We start from the raw sequence: 17,751 nt of genomic DNA, 5'->3' as shown, positions 1-17,751 counted from the left end.
TAAACTATGTCTTTAAAACCATTGTGAAGATGTATCTACTTAAAACCAAAATATATATTGTAAACTATGTCAAAACCAACAATAGCCAATTATACATTCTTATCTAAAAGTGTGTAAACAACCTAAAAATTGGGGAATGACTTTCTTAAACATTTGTATAATAGTCCATGAAATATGCTTCTCTAGGTCCATAGACATACTTCAATACATTCATTAATTTTTTGACTCATCTCGCCAAACTATTTTTTTTATAGTTAAGATTAATTAGAATGTGCACAATGAATATCAATTTATAATTCTACCTAACTTCTTTTATTTAGTTAATTTTGATTAGAAGTAAAGTTGGATTTTTTAAAGTGTGAAAAACCTTTCAAAAAAAAAGCTACAAAATTGGCTCTACAAAAACTAGAAATGAGAAAGGAATATAAGCCTAGTGGGCTCAATTCAAAATAATGGAAGTGTGGAAATCCTTGTTCAAGTAAAGGGATGATGACATTGATAGATAAAATTGAGGTCAATAAGAGAATGCATAGATGAAAATAAAGAAAACATTATATGATATGAAAAACAAAAGAGAATTGGAATAAAATAATGGTATTCCACTACTATCAGCTTTTAAAGTATAGTGGGGTGTCTTATTTTATACTGCAAACACATATAACAATAGCCAACTTGAATAGAAACTACTCACTAGAATGAGACATAGAACTTAGGCAGATTACTGTAACAAGGAGTGGTTGAAGAATGTTTCCTAGGAAAGCTCAATGTAGAAGAAGAATATACATCCCGAATTATCCATGATGTAATTAATATGCATGAGAAGGTTATAGACAAAAATAGAGGTTTATAGTATTTTGAAATAACTTTAGTAGTCGTGTGTGTTTCTGAGCTTTCTTTTTTTATTCACTTAATTTTTGGTTGTTAGTATATTGTTGAGTTTTGTATGTTTATCATTTTATGATTGTAGTTTTGTAATGTAAAGGGTTTTGGAATCCTTTCAAAATCAATGTTTCCATAATAAAAACTTATTTCAAATAAAGATCTAGATAGCTACACACACTTAAACTCAAGTGTGTAGTTGAGAGAAGAAACAAGAAAACACTTTGTTTTGCATGTTTTTAGAAAAATTCATGAAAATAGCTCTCTAGGTCTCGAAACTAAGGATTAGGAGGGGAAAACAACTTTATTTTTTTCCAAATATTTTTTTTATTAATAAATCTAATATAAATAATAAAAATGAATTTAAAAATTATTAGGAAACTTAGAAGTTAGAAGATAAAATAGTGGATTCACTAGAACAAGAGCTTGGGAAATATCAACAAGATCCGTGGGGTTTGTATGAGTCACACTAGACATAGTAATCACACCTATGGGGGTTTTAGGTAGAGAATTAGGACCAAAATGATTAAAATTATCTATGATATATTAGAGCCTATAGGATATATAGTAAGGTGGTACAATAGGTGGGGATGGGGGTGGTGTGGGGGTTCTACCATTGGAATTAGAAGAATCTAGATGGTAAATAACATGCAAAAAACTACTTAAAAGATAATCTATGTGGAAATGTGTTTGATTGCTCAATATCCACAGACAATTGAGAAAGTTAAGTGTATAAGTAGAGTAGAGTAGCTATGTTGATCTTAAAGAATACTCAATACGTTATCAATGGTATCATCTTATTCTTTTAAGGATTATTAATAATAAAAATTGAAAACAAGCTTGGTTAGATGGGTGGGCATAGTCTCATTAGAAATAGATGTAGAAAAATAATTCTTTCCTATTCAGTGAAATTGGTTGTTCAAATTGGCCATATGCATGAGGTGATGGTGTTTACTTTTTTGTCAATCAAGGGTTTAAAAAGGTAATCATTAAGGCTAATGTGATTAATGTGAATGATTCTTACAAGAGCTTATAACTTAGGGTGGGAAACCAATGATCTAATCATGATATGTATTAGCCTTATGGCCAAATTAGATGATGTCAAATGATAACACACCTTTCTTGAAGGCAATGGTGTGATATATAGATTGACTTTAGTGCACACATTTACAAACACACTTTGACTTTGATTTTAATTTCAAGATGTATCCTAGAAAGGTTGTCTAATAAGTAAGCAAGATATTTCCACATCTAAAAATGGAGGTTCCTTTCCAATACACATTAATTATGAGAAAATACCATTGTTTTATGTGGGGTTTGAGATTTTTCAAGATTATTTCCTATTGTTCCTCTTTTCTGTGATTAATAGTTTGTATTCCTCTATAGTTTTCTATGTAAATTATCTTTGCAATAAAATAATGTGAGGTAATCTCAACTAGATGCTTGTGATTTCTATACAAATACCAACACTCTTTGGTCAATCCTACAAGGAGTGCATGTTTACAATTACATTGAAGGCATGGAAGGGCTTAACCCTAAGAACCTTGGGATAAGGGAAGATTAAAATTGGTAATCTTTCCTTTGAGATCTTAGCGGAGATGATATTAGTTGTTACTAGTTTTTTCATGCAATGAAATGAAATACCTTTAAATTCAAATGGGTACTAGAAGTAGGATCTCAAGTATTTTATTGGCCCTAGTGATGATGTTGTGAGGCTTCAAAGTGGTTTGAAAAGGGAAGTACCATAAAGGGAAAGGGAAACCATGTATCATTATTTCTAATCAAATTCATCACATTAGAATGAATGTTTAAATGCTTTCATTCCTACTAATTTCCTATGTTAAGTCATTTTCATATTAATTCTAAACTCAATTTTCCTTTATAATTATTATCATACCTATCATAGTCAATTCGTAAGACCAAATAGAAGGAGCCCCTCCACTAAACTTTAATTATCCACCTTTATAATTTCTATATGGTCAGGCCACTAGAGATTGGACCTAATAACTCTAATCCCTACTTTATTATGAATCTCCACAAATTGCAAAATACTTGAAAACAACCCAACCTCCCCTGGTTTCCCCCCAATTATACTAGGGTTAACTATCTATGAAAATAAAGTTGAAATATCTTGAAATTAATATTAGTATTGTGTATTAGGAATTCACATATTTTTGGTCAATAAATTGGATTGAACCCCTAAATTACCCTCCCAACACCATTGATAAACACATGCAAATATCCTTCCCCTATTCCCAATCCTTAAAAGTACCTAGATAAACATGAATCTCCCCTAAATGTTAGCCCACTCTATTCAAGGAAACCCACTTCTACTCATTATCTATAGTTAGATTATTCCCTTATCATGAGCAAGGTTGATAAACTTTGTGTTCTATAAAATCATCAAAATATTGTTATCAAGTGGTTAATATCCCAACATGACATGGCATGAAAGAAAATCAATAGACTCAAAGTTGTTATTGAGGTTGAAGCTAAAGTTGGATATTGGTCTACCACTGATATTGGATAGTAGCTTGTGGAAGGTGGCTAAGGAGTTGGCTCAAAGATTAGAAAATTGGGGCATTGTGGAGGAAACATTTTAAGATTTAAAAGTCCGCATTCCCTATGATGAGGAAATCAAGGAAATGAAAAGAGCCTTGGGTAATGTTAAAGTGACCCAAAGCTACATAAACAAGAAATTTCATGAGGTTGTCAAGTTCAAAAAGAACATAATGGAAAAATGACCTCCTCTTTTAATACCCTACATGAAGAGATGGAGTCAGGAGGATTAAAAAGAGTAAATGTGAGGAGCATTAGTTGATTGTTCCTAAGAAAACAAAAGAGGGACCTATTATGAAGAGAGAGGGACATGGTCTAGATGTTAATGTGCATAGTCCTAGAAAGACTTCTTTTTAGATCCTCTAAAAGAACTCAATGTGGATTTGAAGGGATACCCTCTTTCTTTAATTTAGTTTTATGTTCATTGTCTCTAGACTCTAGACATTTTAGTTTTATGTCTTATAGCTAGTTTATTCTTGTCAGTTGAATTCAATATTCATGAATTCCTTTTGAATTGTTGTATGGATTGATGTTATTTTGTGGGTTTAGGCCCTTTCCCAATTGAACTTAATTAAAACAAAATAAAAATAATTTAAAGAAAAAATAAAATTGCAAAATAAAATTTAAAATTTAAAATTCAAAATTAAATAAAGTTGAAGGAAAAAGGAATTTTAAAGTGGAGTAAAATGAAAGAGAAATAAAATAGATTTAAAAAAGTCTATATGAAATATATAAATAAAAGATAACTAAATAGTTATTTTTCGTAATATAACTAAATTTATTAATTAAAAGATAGAATACAAAGCTCACTATAAATTAATGATCTTTTAACAATATTTAGAATCTAATATAGATGCCATATCATAATTTCAAATTTTATGAATTTTATTTCATTCCAATACCTTTTGAAATCAAATATCAAATGTCTTCTTGTAATTTTTAATCTTTGGTTATTTGATCTTGCCATAAAACTTTGACATACAGGATATAAAACATGTAATCCAATAGAAATATAAATATAAGATTTCATTTTTATTTTTATTTCAAAATATTAAAATATTAAAAAAATTATTATTATTTTGATTAGACAAATTGGGATAGGTCCTAAATCCATACAATGATGAAAAACAACAAGATCAAAGTAACGTCAAGTTGAAATGACAATGGAAAGGAGTTCAAAAGGATTTTGAAAGGAGCCACAACCAAAGGGACTGACAAGATCAAATTTTTAAAACATAGGGGTTTAGGTGGGAACTCGGAACCAAAAACTAGTGAATACTTTTTTCTCTGAAGAAAGGAGAGACAAGGAACATGAAAATAGTAAGAAAATAGCAGGAAAATCTAAAACTCTAGCAACCCTAAAAGGAAATAGCAATTCTCCAAAAGTAAATAGAGACCAATAAGAAGGAGAATTATTAAAACTAGCAATAGAAAAGAGGGTAATAAAGGAGAGAGAAACTCTCCACACCACTTCAAGGAGAAAAATAATGCCTCATGATAGAAACTAGCTGAGACTAATACAATGGATAACTAGCTAGAACAAAAGGTTTTAGGAGAACCCCTAAACCAACCAAAAAAGAGAAGCATATGTCTCCAAAGAAGAGGAAACCAAGATTTCATCAAATAACCCTTTCACCTCAATAGAAAGGGGTCTCTCCCAAAAATGGGGCAAGGAAGAGGAGAAATTTGACAAGGCATATCTCTTGCAGAATAGAGAAGCCATCCAAAAAGAAAAAAGAAAAAAGAAAGTAATTTGCAAGCCATAAAATACACCCTTAGAGAAAAACATCACTGCCATAAATGACAACTCCGCATCAATAAGAACATAGTGTAAAGGACACATCAATAAAGCACCTCCCTTAGAACTAAAAATCCCCAAGAGGGACCTCAAAACACATAGGAGGAACTTCAACTCAATAGAAATCTCCCCCATCTAGATCTTAAGAGAAAGCTAGTAGAAGGAAGAAAGGGCACTGCCATGACAAAGAGCTAGGGTTTACACGGCCATCATAGAAACCATAGAAAAAATCCCAACCTAGCTACACCTGGCCATCAAAAAACATAGCACCCCTCCAAGCCTTGAGACCACTGAAGGGAAAGAAAAATCCATCTATAGGGGAGAAATAAACCCGCCAAGTCAAACTTGGGAAGAAATAACTATTGGAAGACATCCAGATTTGCCCACCAAAATAGGGAGAGAACTCCCACAAAACAATGTTGAAGTGAAAGGACTCCTAAAGTCAAAGCCCTCCATCTACCAAGGGATACAAGAGTACTGAAGAAAGAAAAGCTAGTGTTGTCAACAAAGAGACTCGAGAGCTAGAAAGCCCAAGTGCAAGCATGAAAATGGCCTCCCCACTAAACAACATTATCATTGTTGTCTAGGTTTCCCTCTACATGACCAAATTCTTTAGAAACCCTACAATAATTGTCCCTCCTAGTCCCACTCTGCTCCATTAGAAAATAATGATACAACTTATTGTTTTGAATTGTCGAGATAGAGTATTTAAGGTATATATTATAAAAATGAAGACTATAGTTCAAATAGATTTGGTATTTTCAATAGAGTTAATTGGGAAATCTCTAATGGCATGTCTCTTATTTGTTTGAGTTCTGGGATCACTTGGGATACTCCCCTTCTAAAGCCTATTTTATTCAAGTTGCTTGGGCTCTTGGTCCATCCTTTATTATTTGGCATGTTTGGTGAGAAAGGAATAAGAGAAATTTTAAGGATATTAAGAAACTTGTGGTAGAAAATAATTTACTCTTTTTGTGAGATAATTTTGGTTAAGTGTAAGTTTAATGTAGGTATGGATCCTAGCGACATTATTTGTAATCACCTCAATTTTCTTCTTCAAGGAGGGGTTTGAGTGTTTATTGGTAAGTTGTATAGTAGTAAGATCAAATTTTTTTTATGGTGGGTCAATCATGAGTGGCATTGGCTTCCTCATCTACCTAGAGATTTAAAAGTTAATACTGATGGATATTCCTAGGGGAATTTGGTTGCATTGGAATAACTGGGTAAATTAGTTCTAGTAAAGTTCTTTATTTACTTTGTCTATAAGGGCTTTTATACTAACAAGTTCATGGAGACTCTTTCCATCTTTTTTTTAATGTAATAAAGTTGTGTGTGTGGTTGGTGTAGAATTATTTGTGGGACTGATTCTTAGGTGGTTGTGAATTATCGTAAGCAAAAGCCATGTTCTAATAAACTAGAGGGGGAAGAGCCTGAACCTATTACATCAAAATAACATCAGATCCCTACGTAAAAATAAACAAGGTCATAAGAAGTGACACCTACTAGACAAAAACTGAACTAGAAAAATAAGCTACAACTACGCTAAAAACTAAAACTTAAAACAAACTAACCAGGCTTGGACAAAAGAAAAAAATAATCACTAACCAAATAGGCACAACAAATGGACCAAGCTGCTACCAGCAAAAACCCAATAAACAAAAAATAGCATCCACCTATTGCACTGTGCACAACAACTTAAACAACCACACCGCATCGAACCAACAACCAACACCATCATAAACCAACACACAACACAGACCTAACACACACCACCTTGAGGTAATAGACCACAACCTAGTCTATCACCTTTGTAGCTCCTTGAGCTGATCCAATAAGGAGAACTTAAGGGGATGGAAAGGCCTAGTCTCACTCAACCCTTGGAGGCCTCTGGAATGTCTTCCTCCTTTTTTAGAGTCTCCTCCTTGCACTTCTTCTTTGTGAATTTTTCCTGTAGCTGGACTTCTAACTATCAATGTCCTTCTCCAATTTGATCTGAACCAAATTGTTAATTGACACTTGGATTTGCTTATTAATTAGATTCTCCTATTAAGTGAATCTCATTCTATTGTTTTTACACACATCCGTCAAGAGTGGAATGGTGTTACTAAGAGTTTGGCTAAATGAGCTTCATGTAGGATCAAAGTATGGTTGATAAGGGGCAATTGCCTCCTGATTTATTATATATTTTTCATCCATTTGTTGGTCTTGATAGAGCTCTCTACTAAACTCTCAGTTATTTTATATATCTTCGTAGTTTAATAAAAAAATTCTCTTCTAATTGTAGTCAATTTTTTAATTTTGTTTTCATATATAAATTTCCTCTCCTTTTAAAATATTACACTCCGATTAGTCTGACAATATAACAGGATATAAATATATGTAAGATGGAATTGTAAAATAAGATATGCTATTATAAAAATAATAAGTGCATAGTAAACGTTTCAGAAATAAGGTAGAATTCAGAGAATAGGGTTATACGTTTGGAAATGATAAAAGTTAAAACAAAACAAGCGTTTAGGAAATATTTGGAAAAGCATAAATCCAGACATCCAATAAATATCTAACTTGACATATCAGATAGAATTCTCTCGAGGAAAAGGAACTTGGAAGGGACACTCGAGACAAATATATTCTTACTAGAAAACAAACGTCGTACTACTAAAGGGAGCAACCCTACGCAAATTTTCGTCACTCTAGACACCAATCTGTTTTATTCCTCAATTATTTTTTCAGCTAGTTGATTTCATGTAAAATCTGAATATTTTTTGATTTTTTCTTCCAGATTTAAAGAGCTATTGAGGTTAATTCATCTGCATGAAACTAAATTTGAGATTCCTTGCTACATCAGGGAGAAATCACTGTATTATGTTCGTATAATTATTGAGCATTCATCGTATTGCCAATATTTTACCACGGGCTCTAGATTCAGAAAATAATGAACTGAAGGATAGTTGACCGATAATAAGTATAGAACTGCAGACTTCTTTGTACAGACAAATTTTTGGCACCAGTTTATGTTTCTCACCTTTCATCTAACCATACTATGTTTTTCTCTTCCTACTTTTCTATGTCCACTGATATTTTAGTTCTTACGATATGTATTAGATATATACTTCTCTCGAAACTGAAGCAAGATTCAAGGCTCTGAATGGATGAAATATAATTCAAGGCTCTGAATAGATGAAACTTATTCAGAATAGATGGATAAATGGCTTGACTGTTGAATCAATCAAATAATAGGCCGACAATTACAATTGCAAATATACACAACACCAATAATCTTTTTCCTTCTGATTCCACGGCATCTGTAAGGTCCTCATATCATTGATATGTATCGGTAAATAAATTAGCTAGTATTAATAGGTGTACAAACTCCTATGATAGCTTAACACAATTTATTCAATTGCAGTACTTTGCAAATGGTGGAAACCAAATTTGACATACTTGAATCCATTGTGTTGGATGAAAAATCTAGACCACATGTAGAATAACAAAATAGATTAGTCACAAAAGCTAGGAAATTCATTAAGAGCTTGACCTTTCTCGGTTCCCCTTCTGAAGTAAGTGATATTGATCTTTTCAATTCTTCCATCTCAAGAAAATGTTTTACCAATTTCAGAATTTCATAAAAAGTATAAGATATAATGCTTGAAAAACACTTTTCTAGCTATTTTAGAATATACCACGGCCAAGAACAGGTTGAGTATTTTCTATAGTGAAATGCTCAGAAAGAACAAGAAGCAAATTTAAGGAATATAGTGGGCTTGATCTGTTTGTTTTCTTCAATTTATTACAGCCTAGAAAAAATAAACTTAAATCTAAATTTAATGGCATTGTAATTTTAATATTGATTTATCTACAGAGAAACTCCAAGCAAGAAACCTTCGTAAAGAATCCATGAATGTTTTCAGCTTTTCTCATGCTTTCACGAAATTTTATTGAAGCTTTTATTTCACCTATTTTGACAGATATTCGACTCAGAAGTATCATAAACAAAGTTGACATGTCTAGGTGAATAGGAAGTGAATATATTCAAAGACTACTTCAGAAAATGAACTCCAAGCATATAAATTTAATAAAAATATAGAACTATATATATTAATGAAATTCACTAGTATACAGCAGTATTTATTTCTTTACAATCATACAATACAATACAATACACTTTCTTGCATGTTCACAATCAGTATTGTGTCTTATAAATAGCTTTGTCCAAACCAAACATACCGGTGACAAATAATAAGCAGACATAAACATGGGCAAACAATATTACATAATAATAATAATAAATAGACTCACCGTGATCCTATTTGTTGCATTCTTTCAGGAAACTCGACGGATATTGTGATGGTGGGTGCATCGAAGGCCACATGTCATACCCATGGTGGTTTGGAGTTTCATTGCTTGAGAATTGCTGCCTGTTTTCTGAGAGCGAAGATGCAACATGCTTATTCATTTCATCATGTAATTGGCCTTCCTCAGTGAAGGATTCCAGAAAATAAGAGAATATATCTGAATTGCAATCTTCTGCAATGGCACTTGGAGTTATGGAATTGATGTCCATCTGAATTTCTTGAGGAATATGGCGTTGTTGTTGCATCTCAGATTGCTCAAAGCTCACAGGGAAACCTTCGAATGAGGAATTCCCATTGACAGTGCCTGAAAAGCTTGGAATGCTTTGAAGGACTGCAGAATCTGCCATTGAGGGTGCAACAAAATAGTTATTTGTTATTGAGTTTCTTCTCATACATAGAGAAGCTGAATCATGGTCTTCCGTACCCACTTCTAAAACACCATGTGAAAAGGGATTCAAGGTGGGATTCATGGGAACAGCATTAGTAGAGTATTGGCTGTCCTGAAATACAGGTGATGGTGATCTTTTTAAACCACTTTTGCAGACATCATTGAGACCCTGATTAAGACCACCTGGTAATTGAGTATCAGAAACCTCACTATTGAGCTGTGGGGAATGGTGGTATTCACCAAGTTGAGAAGTAGAACCGCCATGAATATTGTCAGCCACAATAGTACCAGTTTGTGCATGTTTATCTTGAGATTGATCAGAAACATCTGAGCTGAGCTTGTTTTCAGAATCTACACCTACACTATCATGGTTTTGGTTTTCTGATTCAGAAAGGGGTTTGTGGGTTCGAGGATCAATTCCCTGACTCACAAGTTTTCTGCTAAGGTGGGTATTCCAAAAGTTCTTAATCTCATTATCAGTCCGGCCAGGAATACGACCCGCTATAAGTGACCACCTGAAAAGTGAAAACCCATGATATATACCGATTCATATTTAGATTTTGGACGATTTAAACAATTCCTACACTTAATATTTTATTTTTTCTTTCGACATAGATTTGAGCTATGGTGTGGCTTGATTAGACATACCTGTTACCCAGAAGCCGGTGCAATCTCAGAATGATGTCTTCTTCATCGGGCAGAATTTGGCCTCTTTTAACATCGGGTCGCAGGTAATTCATCCATCGCAGTCTGCAGCTCTTACCGCATCGAAGCAAACCTTGGAAAACAATACCACAAGAGCTAAATAATTAATCTACTTCACCCATAAATCAAATGATAAAGAAAGAAAGAAAACCCTAAAAACACACAAACCTGCTTTCTTAGGGAGTGTCCTCCATCCTCCTTCCCCGTGTTTTTGCAGGTATTTTGAAAGAAGATCGTCTTCCTCGGGCGTCCATGGCCCTCTATTCAGACCCACTTTCGTACAGCAAGGAGTTCGGCCCATTTCAAAACCCTAATTAGTAATTATAGGCTTCACAACGCTTTTCTTCTTACAAAATCTACTAAGGATTTGGTCAAGAAATTATGATATCTTGTATGTAATTGAATTTGCTCACGGACTGGGACCAGTAGAATTATCTGAATCATTAACCAGTGTCCTATCTTCTCTAGTGTTTGAAAATCGCGGGATTCACTTGAAAGACTGCGTTTACGTTGTTGCATAGAATAATTTATCTGTGAACGTTTGAGGAAGAGGATATCTTCGGTGCTCCTGAATTATTTTATTATTTATGCGGAGGCTACATGGCACGGTCATATTGGGTGCTTAAAATTTTTTAACTAAAGGGTGGAGCAGAGTTTGTGGGATTAATTTGGATCCTTTCCTTCGGGTAGAAGCGACGTTGGCCCTCAATCAAATTGTCTATCCATTACCATGATTTTCGGTTGGTATTCTTGATGGGACGGATTTGTAATTTAGGTTTGATGGTAGTACTGTAATAAACGGTAGATTGGTCTACTTTATAGGTTTGGTTCATGGTGTACTTATCCAGTTTTATTTCACTTTTTATACTAATCACTATTTATTTATTATTTATTCATTTTTATTTTGTCATTGCTCAGTAGTGATATTAATTTTCATATAATAGAAGATTACAGTTCGTAGTCAATTTAAGACCATTATTATAGAGACCATCTGCATGTTTGTTAATATTGTCTTTAGTGTTAGGATTAACCTCAGATAGAAATAACATTTATATGCAAATATAACCAATACTAGAAAATAGTAGATTGCATAAAAGAGAACACAAGACATCAAGATTTAACGTGGTTCACCCAATCCCTAGGCAACGTCCACCAACAAGAAGTCCAATATTATTATTATCTAGTGATTATAATCTAATTACATTCCATAATCCCTTATAGCTCAATATCACTGCAAGAAGCTACAATATCACTATTCATCATGAAATCACTAACCCTAAGTCTTTTATACAAGCTTTTTCCACTTACAAAATTAGGGCTAGAATAACAGAAAAATAGTAGTCAACACCTTTTACAATATAAGGGCATTTTTGGCTTCGAACCCCTACGGGAGTTTTGCCCCTCAACCCCACCTTGTATTGCAACAGGGAGTGCACTTGGGACACTTCCCATTGACCCCATCTTGGGGGTGCTAGCCCTAAACCCTCGTAGAAGTAATCTGGAGGGAAATCATGTCGAATAAACCTCTAAGTTTGATTAGGTTCCACATCACAACATTTAGTCTGTTACTCTTATTTTGGTCTATTAAGAACTTCTATTAGTAGTCTCCTCAATGATGTCTTTATGGACCACCTTGATAGATCTCAGTATCTTCAAGAGACTAAAACAATAAATTTCCTTAGTGTTCAATTGATTTATCAATCATTAATTTGAAAGCTAAATAGAACTATCCCCCTATTTAATTTTGGAAATTATTTCAGTTCTTATATCTATCCAGTTGGTTTCTGATATTAGAAATAAGTAAAATGTGACTAGTCCAGAAACAAACCAATGATAATGGCAGTGTCACTTTTAGCTAATCAACAACCCAAGGACCAACACCTACTTCTCCTCCCTAGCAATTGGTTGATAACTAATTGATTATATTTTAATCATTAGACTAGATAATTATGGAAGAAGTTATTTTCTTACATAAAATCTTAGAATAATTCATAAATTCTCATTGGAAAATTGATCTAGACCTTTAATAATAATAAAATTTGATCGAAGCTAAGATTCATTATGATTATGTGATGTGATTTATTAAGCTTGTGTAGAGTTATGATTATGTGATGTGATTAATTATTATTATTTATTAAGCTTGTGTAGAGTTGAACCCAAGACCTCTCAGATAAGAGGCTCACAATTTACCATTGTGTTGTAGGCTCTTGCCCTATCTAGCCCTTTAATAATTGAAATATATTTTATATTTTAATAAAAAATTACTTTAAAAGATAATACTAAAAAAAGAGAGAAGATGAAGCCTTTAGGAAAGTGGCATTCACCTTTGTGTGTATCCCATCTTCGTATAATTAAATGCATGCAATATAAATTTAAATTAAATAATAATAACTAAAATCGATATTAATTCTTTAGAAATATATTTTATACTTTAAAAAATAATACTAAAAAAAGAGAAAAGATGAAGCCTTTAGGAAAGTGGCATTCACCTTTGTGTGTATCCCATCTTCGTATAATTAAATGCATGCAATATAAATTTAAATAAAATAATAATAACTAAAATTGATATTAATTCTTTAGAAATATAGATGGTACAAACTATACATAGATTCCAAGAAAAAACTATTAAAATAAATAAAAGATTCATAAATCAATTTTTATTTTAAATACATATTTAGTTCAAAAAATATTAAGAAAATATATAAATCTATACATTGAATCAAAATCACAATAGTTGAAATCAAAGTCATAGAGTTTGATACCAATCTACATCACTTTTTACAATACTTCAATTTCTATTGTATTTGAAAAATCTAAAATAATTAATTTCTTGATTTAATGTTAAATTAATTTATCTATCATCAATTTGAAATCTAAGTAGAACTATCTTCTTATTTAATTTTGATAATTAATCTAGTTCTTACATCTATACCAATTATGATGACTAAGTTGATTGATTACATTTTTATTATTAGACTAGATAAAGAAAATAATTATTTTTCTTATCTAGAATCTTGCTATACTTGATAAATTCTCATTCAAAACATAATCTCCTTTTATATTTGAGAGGGATAGATCTCTTTTATAATTGGAATATTTTTATATTTTAATGAATATTTTACTTTAAAATGAATGAACTAAAAGGAGAAATAAGAGGAAACTATGTATGTATGTATGTATGTGTGTGTGTGTACAAGTAAATAGTTTTATTATTAATAATATATCTATATATAAACCTATGGCCTTTCTTTTAACAAAAATATTTAATAAAAAATAAAAATTTTAAGTGATAATTATTACAAATAGTAAATTAATACTTTAGAAACATAGTCGATACAAAGTTCATATGAATTTTTAAAATAGGTATTAATAAAAAAAAATTATGTGAATTTATTTATATTTTAAATATGTCTTTAACTCATACATAATTTAACATCAAAAAATGATTAAATTTTATTGCAATCTTTTTCAAAAATATCTTGAAAATAAAAATATCTCTAAAATATCTTGAAAATAAAAATATCTCTTTGTAAAATTACCCTTTGCAAAATAATTATACAAATATTTGTAAGTTGTACTTCATTTAATACTTGTAAATCCTACTTCAATTAATTTATATTTTATATTATTATCATGGTTTCAAAATTATTCACACAAATATGTGTAGCTCTTACTTAATTCAAATTCTTTTTTATATTATTTAATTTTTTTCAAATAATATACCAATATCTCTACCATGAGGATAATGAATCCTTTGAGACAACCATAATGCTTTTGTCTAACTTCTCAATATTAAGGGCCTTATACTTGGATTTTCTAAGTGGGTTAGCCTAGTTGACAGTAGAGATAAGATAATTTTAAAAGACAAATAGGCAAGACTATTCTTGGGGTTTGTAATGTCCCCATTTTAGCAGTTGACCAAGTGTGTGTGCGTTAGCCTTGTTCTACATGGTCCTGAGGGCTAATGAAGGGTTTAATGGGATCTTGGAGTGTTTTCGCCTAGTCATTTCCAGTTTGGGCCAAAACGAAGTTGATCTACTCAGTTTTAGGCATACTTACTATTTTTAGTAAGTCGGCAGGACACAGTGCAGGTCAATTTTGGTGATTGGATTCGATACTCCTCGGTGAGAGCTTTCCGATGAGCTATCACTCGCATTATTCAGAGTCCGATTGCTAATACATTTTAATGCCTGAAGTTTTATTAAAGTAACGTCTAATTTAATTGTAAAATATTAAAGTGTTACTTTAATATTTATTTTATGGTGATGTGTACCCAAGGGAGACATAAGGGGTATTTTAATATATGTTTTATATTACACATCTTTTATCCCACATTGCCCATATGAGTTGAGCGGACCCGTGGGAATAGAATAAAAGGAAGCATCTGTGGCTTCATTAGACAGGTTGAATATGAGAAGAAATTGGTGTGTGAGTTGCAACTTTGTTCTTGGCATTTGAGGACGTCTATCCTCTCTTGTAACATTCTAGACGTCATTCCCTTGGGGTTTGGCCTTTGGAATTCTTTCTTATTGGCTTCATTATCAGGCAGTTTAGTTGCATTTCCGGCTATAGGCAGATTTGATATTTTGCTCATATCTTCTTCACTACTTGTCCGACACTTATGCCGCTTGGAGGGAATGGTATTATGAAGGTAGTGGACTGATTGGAGGATAAAGTATTGTAGCAGCAAGTTCGTAAGCATGGGCTGGAGTATTATGACAATATTGCTGAAGTAATTAGTGAGTTGATAAATCTGCCATGTATTTGGTTATATGAATTCTGAAAATAACATTTTATTAGCAGCAGTTCATTTCCACTATGCATATTATTGTAGTTTCTTTCTTGTTTATGTTGTATGATACCAATTCCATGCATGAAACACAACAAACAAATAAACGTTTGATTTTCGGAGTTATAAGGGGTTTTAAGAAGTTGAATGCAAACTGTTTGAAATAATTCCTTTCAGCAATTTGGTTTAGTTTTTTGGGACATCCAAGGGTGTCCATTACAGTGGTATCAGAGCTATAAGTCCTGCCATCCTGTGGAGGTCTTATAGGGAATTTGGAACAGCCGGATAGAGGGAAAAAGTAAGTAAAAAACACAGGCTAAGCATTTATGTTTGAGCATGCGACAGGGGTCTTATAATTTCCGCGATACCAGAGCAAAACAAAATAGGATTTCAGACTTGCAAAGCAAACAGTCTAGTACATCCGTGCAAGGGGGCATTGAATCCAACCATACAAACACAGAGGAGATATTTTGTGATCAGGACAATAATATGGGTGATTGAGATGACAGGAATACAGGATTAGGCGGAGGCAGAAATGCTAGTCCAGATCAAGGGGAGGTACTGTTCTGACAGTTACTGGATACATTAGAGCAGGGGTAGCGTATGCAGCAGGAGCAAAATAGGTGAATGGACATGATGTTGCAGCTCATGGCTAGACAGATGGGTGTCAATATTAATCCAGGTGATGCCAACAACAGAAACAATAACAACGAGGGAAACAATAACAACGGGGGAAACAATAACCATGAAGGCCAAGGCAACAACAATGGTCCTGAGAATAACATTAATGGTAATAATGGACACGGCAACAATGGGAATGAGGGTGATAACTTTAGACACGTTGCATGCCCAGCATGGACTGCGAGCTCGAGACCTCTTCTACCCACTTTCCCACCCAGAGATCCGGTTCAACCAGTAAATGAACCACAGATTATCGAGTTACAGGATCAGTTCAGGAGGGACTGGGAGGCTAGTGGACCAGAGTTTCAGGAAGATATTTCTCTTAGAGATTATATGGACTTGAGGATGAGACACATGCCTAAAGCAGGAGGGAGGAATCAAAACTTTGAGCTGAGGAAGAAAGTTGGAAAACTTTCTTTACCTTATTATGATGCTTCAAGGAAGATGACTGCACGAGCTTGGATGCAAAAGGTAGATACATACTTGCACCTAAATCCTATGCTTGAGGAGGAGGCTATCAAGTATGCAGCTATGCACTTGGATGGCATTGCACATGAATGGTGGCATCATGGCATGGTGACTTTAGGGCATAATCAGATTACATCCTATGAGTAATTTACCGAAACATTGATTGAGAGATTTGACACTAAGGATCCCGAGTTACATTTCAAGGAGCTAGCACAATTAAAATAGTCAAGTTCTGTGGATGCTTACATTGCCGAGTTTCAGCGCTTGTCTGTACTTGTTACTGATATCTCTCCTAGGAGATTGGTGGTGTTATTTTGTGATGGTCTTGCTGATCCATTACGAGGTTGGGTGAAGGGACATGATCCACTCACGTTAGCTGAAGCAACTAAAAAGGCACGAGATTTAGCCCCTTTGGTATACAAAGAAAAAAACCATTCAACAGATTCTTCCTACTGCAAGGACAAAGACAAAAAATCGTTTCAGAAAGAGTATAGCAAACCCAAAGAAGGATCAAAAGGACTAGACAATGAAACCTTGAATGAACTTCGAAAGAAGAAGTTCTGCTTCCATTGTAGAGAGCCTTGGGACTTATCTCATAAATTTTCTCTCAAGGCTAAGGCAAATCAAATGGAGTATTTTTCAGCAGAAGAGTTAGAGTCAGAAGGGGAGGATCAGCACTCCGATTCAGATAAGGGTAACACTATAGAGGAGAGCAACATTTCTAAGGATGATAGATCGTTGGCACGCTTGACAGGGGCCCAAAAGGCAATCACATTTAAGGTCAGGGGTACTATCCAGGGGCAAAAAGTGATATCTCTTATTGACACTAGGTCTACACATAACTTCATAGATGCACAGTTGGTAGCCAGGAGAGGGTTACAAACAGAGGAGCATGATGGGTTTAGAGTCATGGTGGCTAACGGTGATAAGTTATTATGCACTCGAAAGATATCTAATCTTCGCATCAGGTTTGGAGATGGCTACGAGTTGGAGGATGAGTTCTATGTTGTGGACATGGGAGATTATGATGTCATCCTCGGCATGACATGGATGGCTTCACTAGTTGAGTTCACACTCAATCTAGCAAAATTGGAGATGAGATTCCAGCATGAGGGTAGAACTGTGGTAC

At 33.4% G+C, this 17,751-nt stretch overlaps 2 protein-coding genes across 5 annotated transcripts in view; one reads left to right on the top strand and one right to left on the bottom strand.

Annotated features, from left to right (window-relative positions):
• LOC149576783 (uncharacterized) overlaps nucleotides 1–17,751 on the top strand; it is a 55,113-nt gene that overhangs the window by 14,972 nt on the left and 22,390 nt on the right. The window lies entirely within an intron of this gene.
• LOC149576784 (uncharacterized) lies at nucleotides 9,304–11,347 on the bottom strand. The gene is made up of 3 exons (XM_089819905.1): nucleotides 10,853–11,347; nucleotides 10,628–10,757; nucleotides 9,304–10,494 (listed from the first exon to the last, which is right to left on the bottom strand). Exons 1-3 carry the CDS (start codon nucleotides 10,983–10,985, stop codon nucleotides 9,543–9,545), a joined length of 1,215 nt encoding a protein of 404 aa, XP_089676031.1. The 5' UTR covers nucleotides 10,986–11,347; the 3' UTR covers nucleotides 9,304–9,542.

The sequence above is a fragment of the Cupressus sempervirens genome, chromosome 1 (assembly GCF_028749045.1).
Source record: "Cupressus sempervirens isolate cs-2001-9-10 chromosome 1, ASM2874904v1, whole genome shotgun sequence".
Lineage (NCBI taxonomy): Eukaryota > Viridiplantae > Streptophyta > Pinopsida > Cupressales > Cupressaceae > Cupressus > Cupressus sempervirens.
This window is presented reverse-complemented; position numbering and strand designations above follow the sequence as displayed.

Excerpts from the sequence above, each read along its gene's own strand:
- LOC149576784 (XM_089819905.1), bottom strand. The coding sequence starts at position 10,985 with ATGGGCCGAACTCCTTGCTGTACGAAAGTGGGTCTGAATAGAGGGCCA. Across the intron at positions 10,758-10,852 it reads GACACTCCCTAAGAAAGCAG|GTTTGCTTCGATGCGGTAAG; the intron begins GTTTGTGTGTTT and ends TTGTTTTCCAAG. Across the intron at positions 10,495-10,627 it reads CACCGGCTTCTGGGTAACAG|GTGGTCACTTATAGCGGGTC; the intron begins GTATGTCTAATC and ends TTCACTTTTCAG.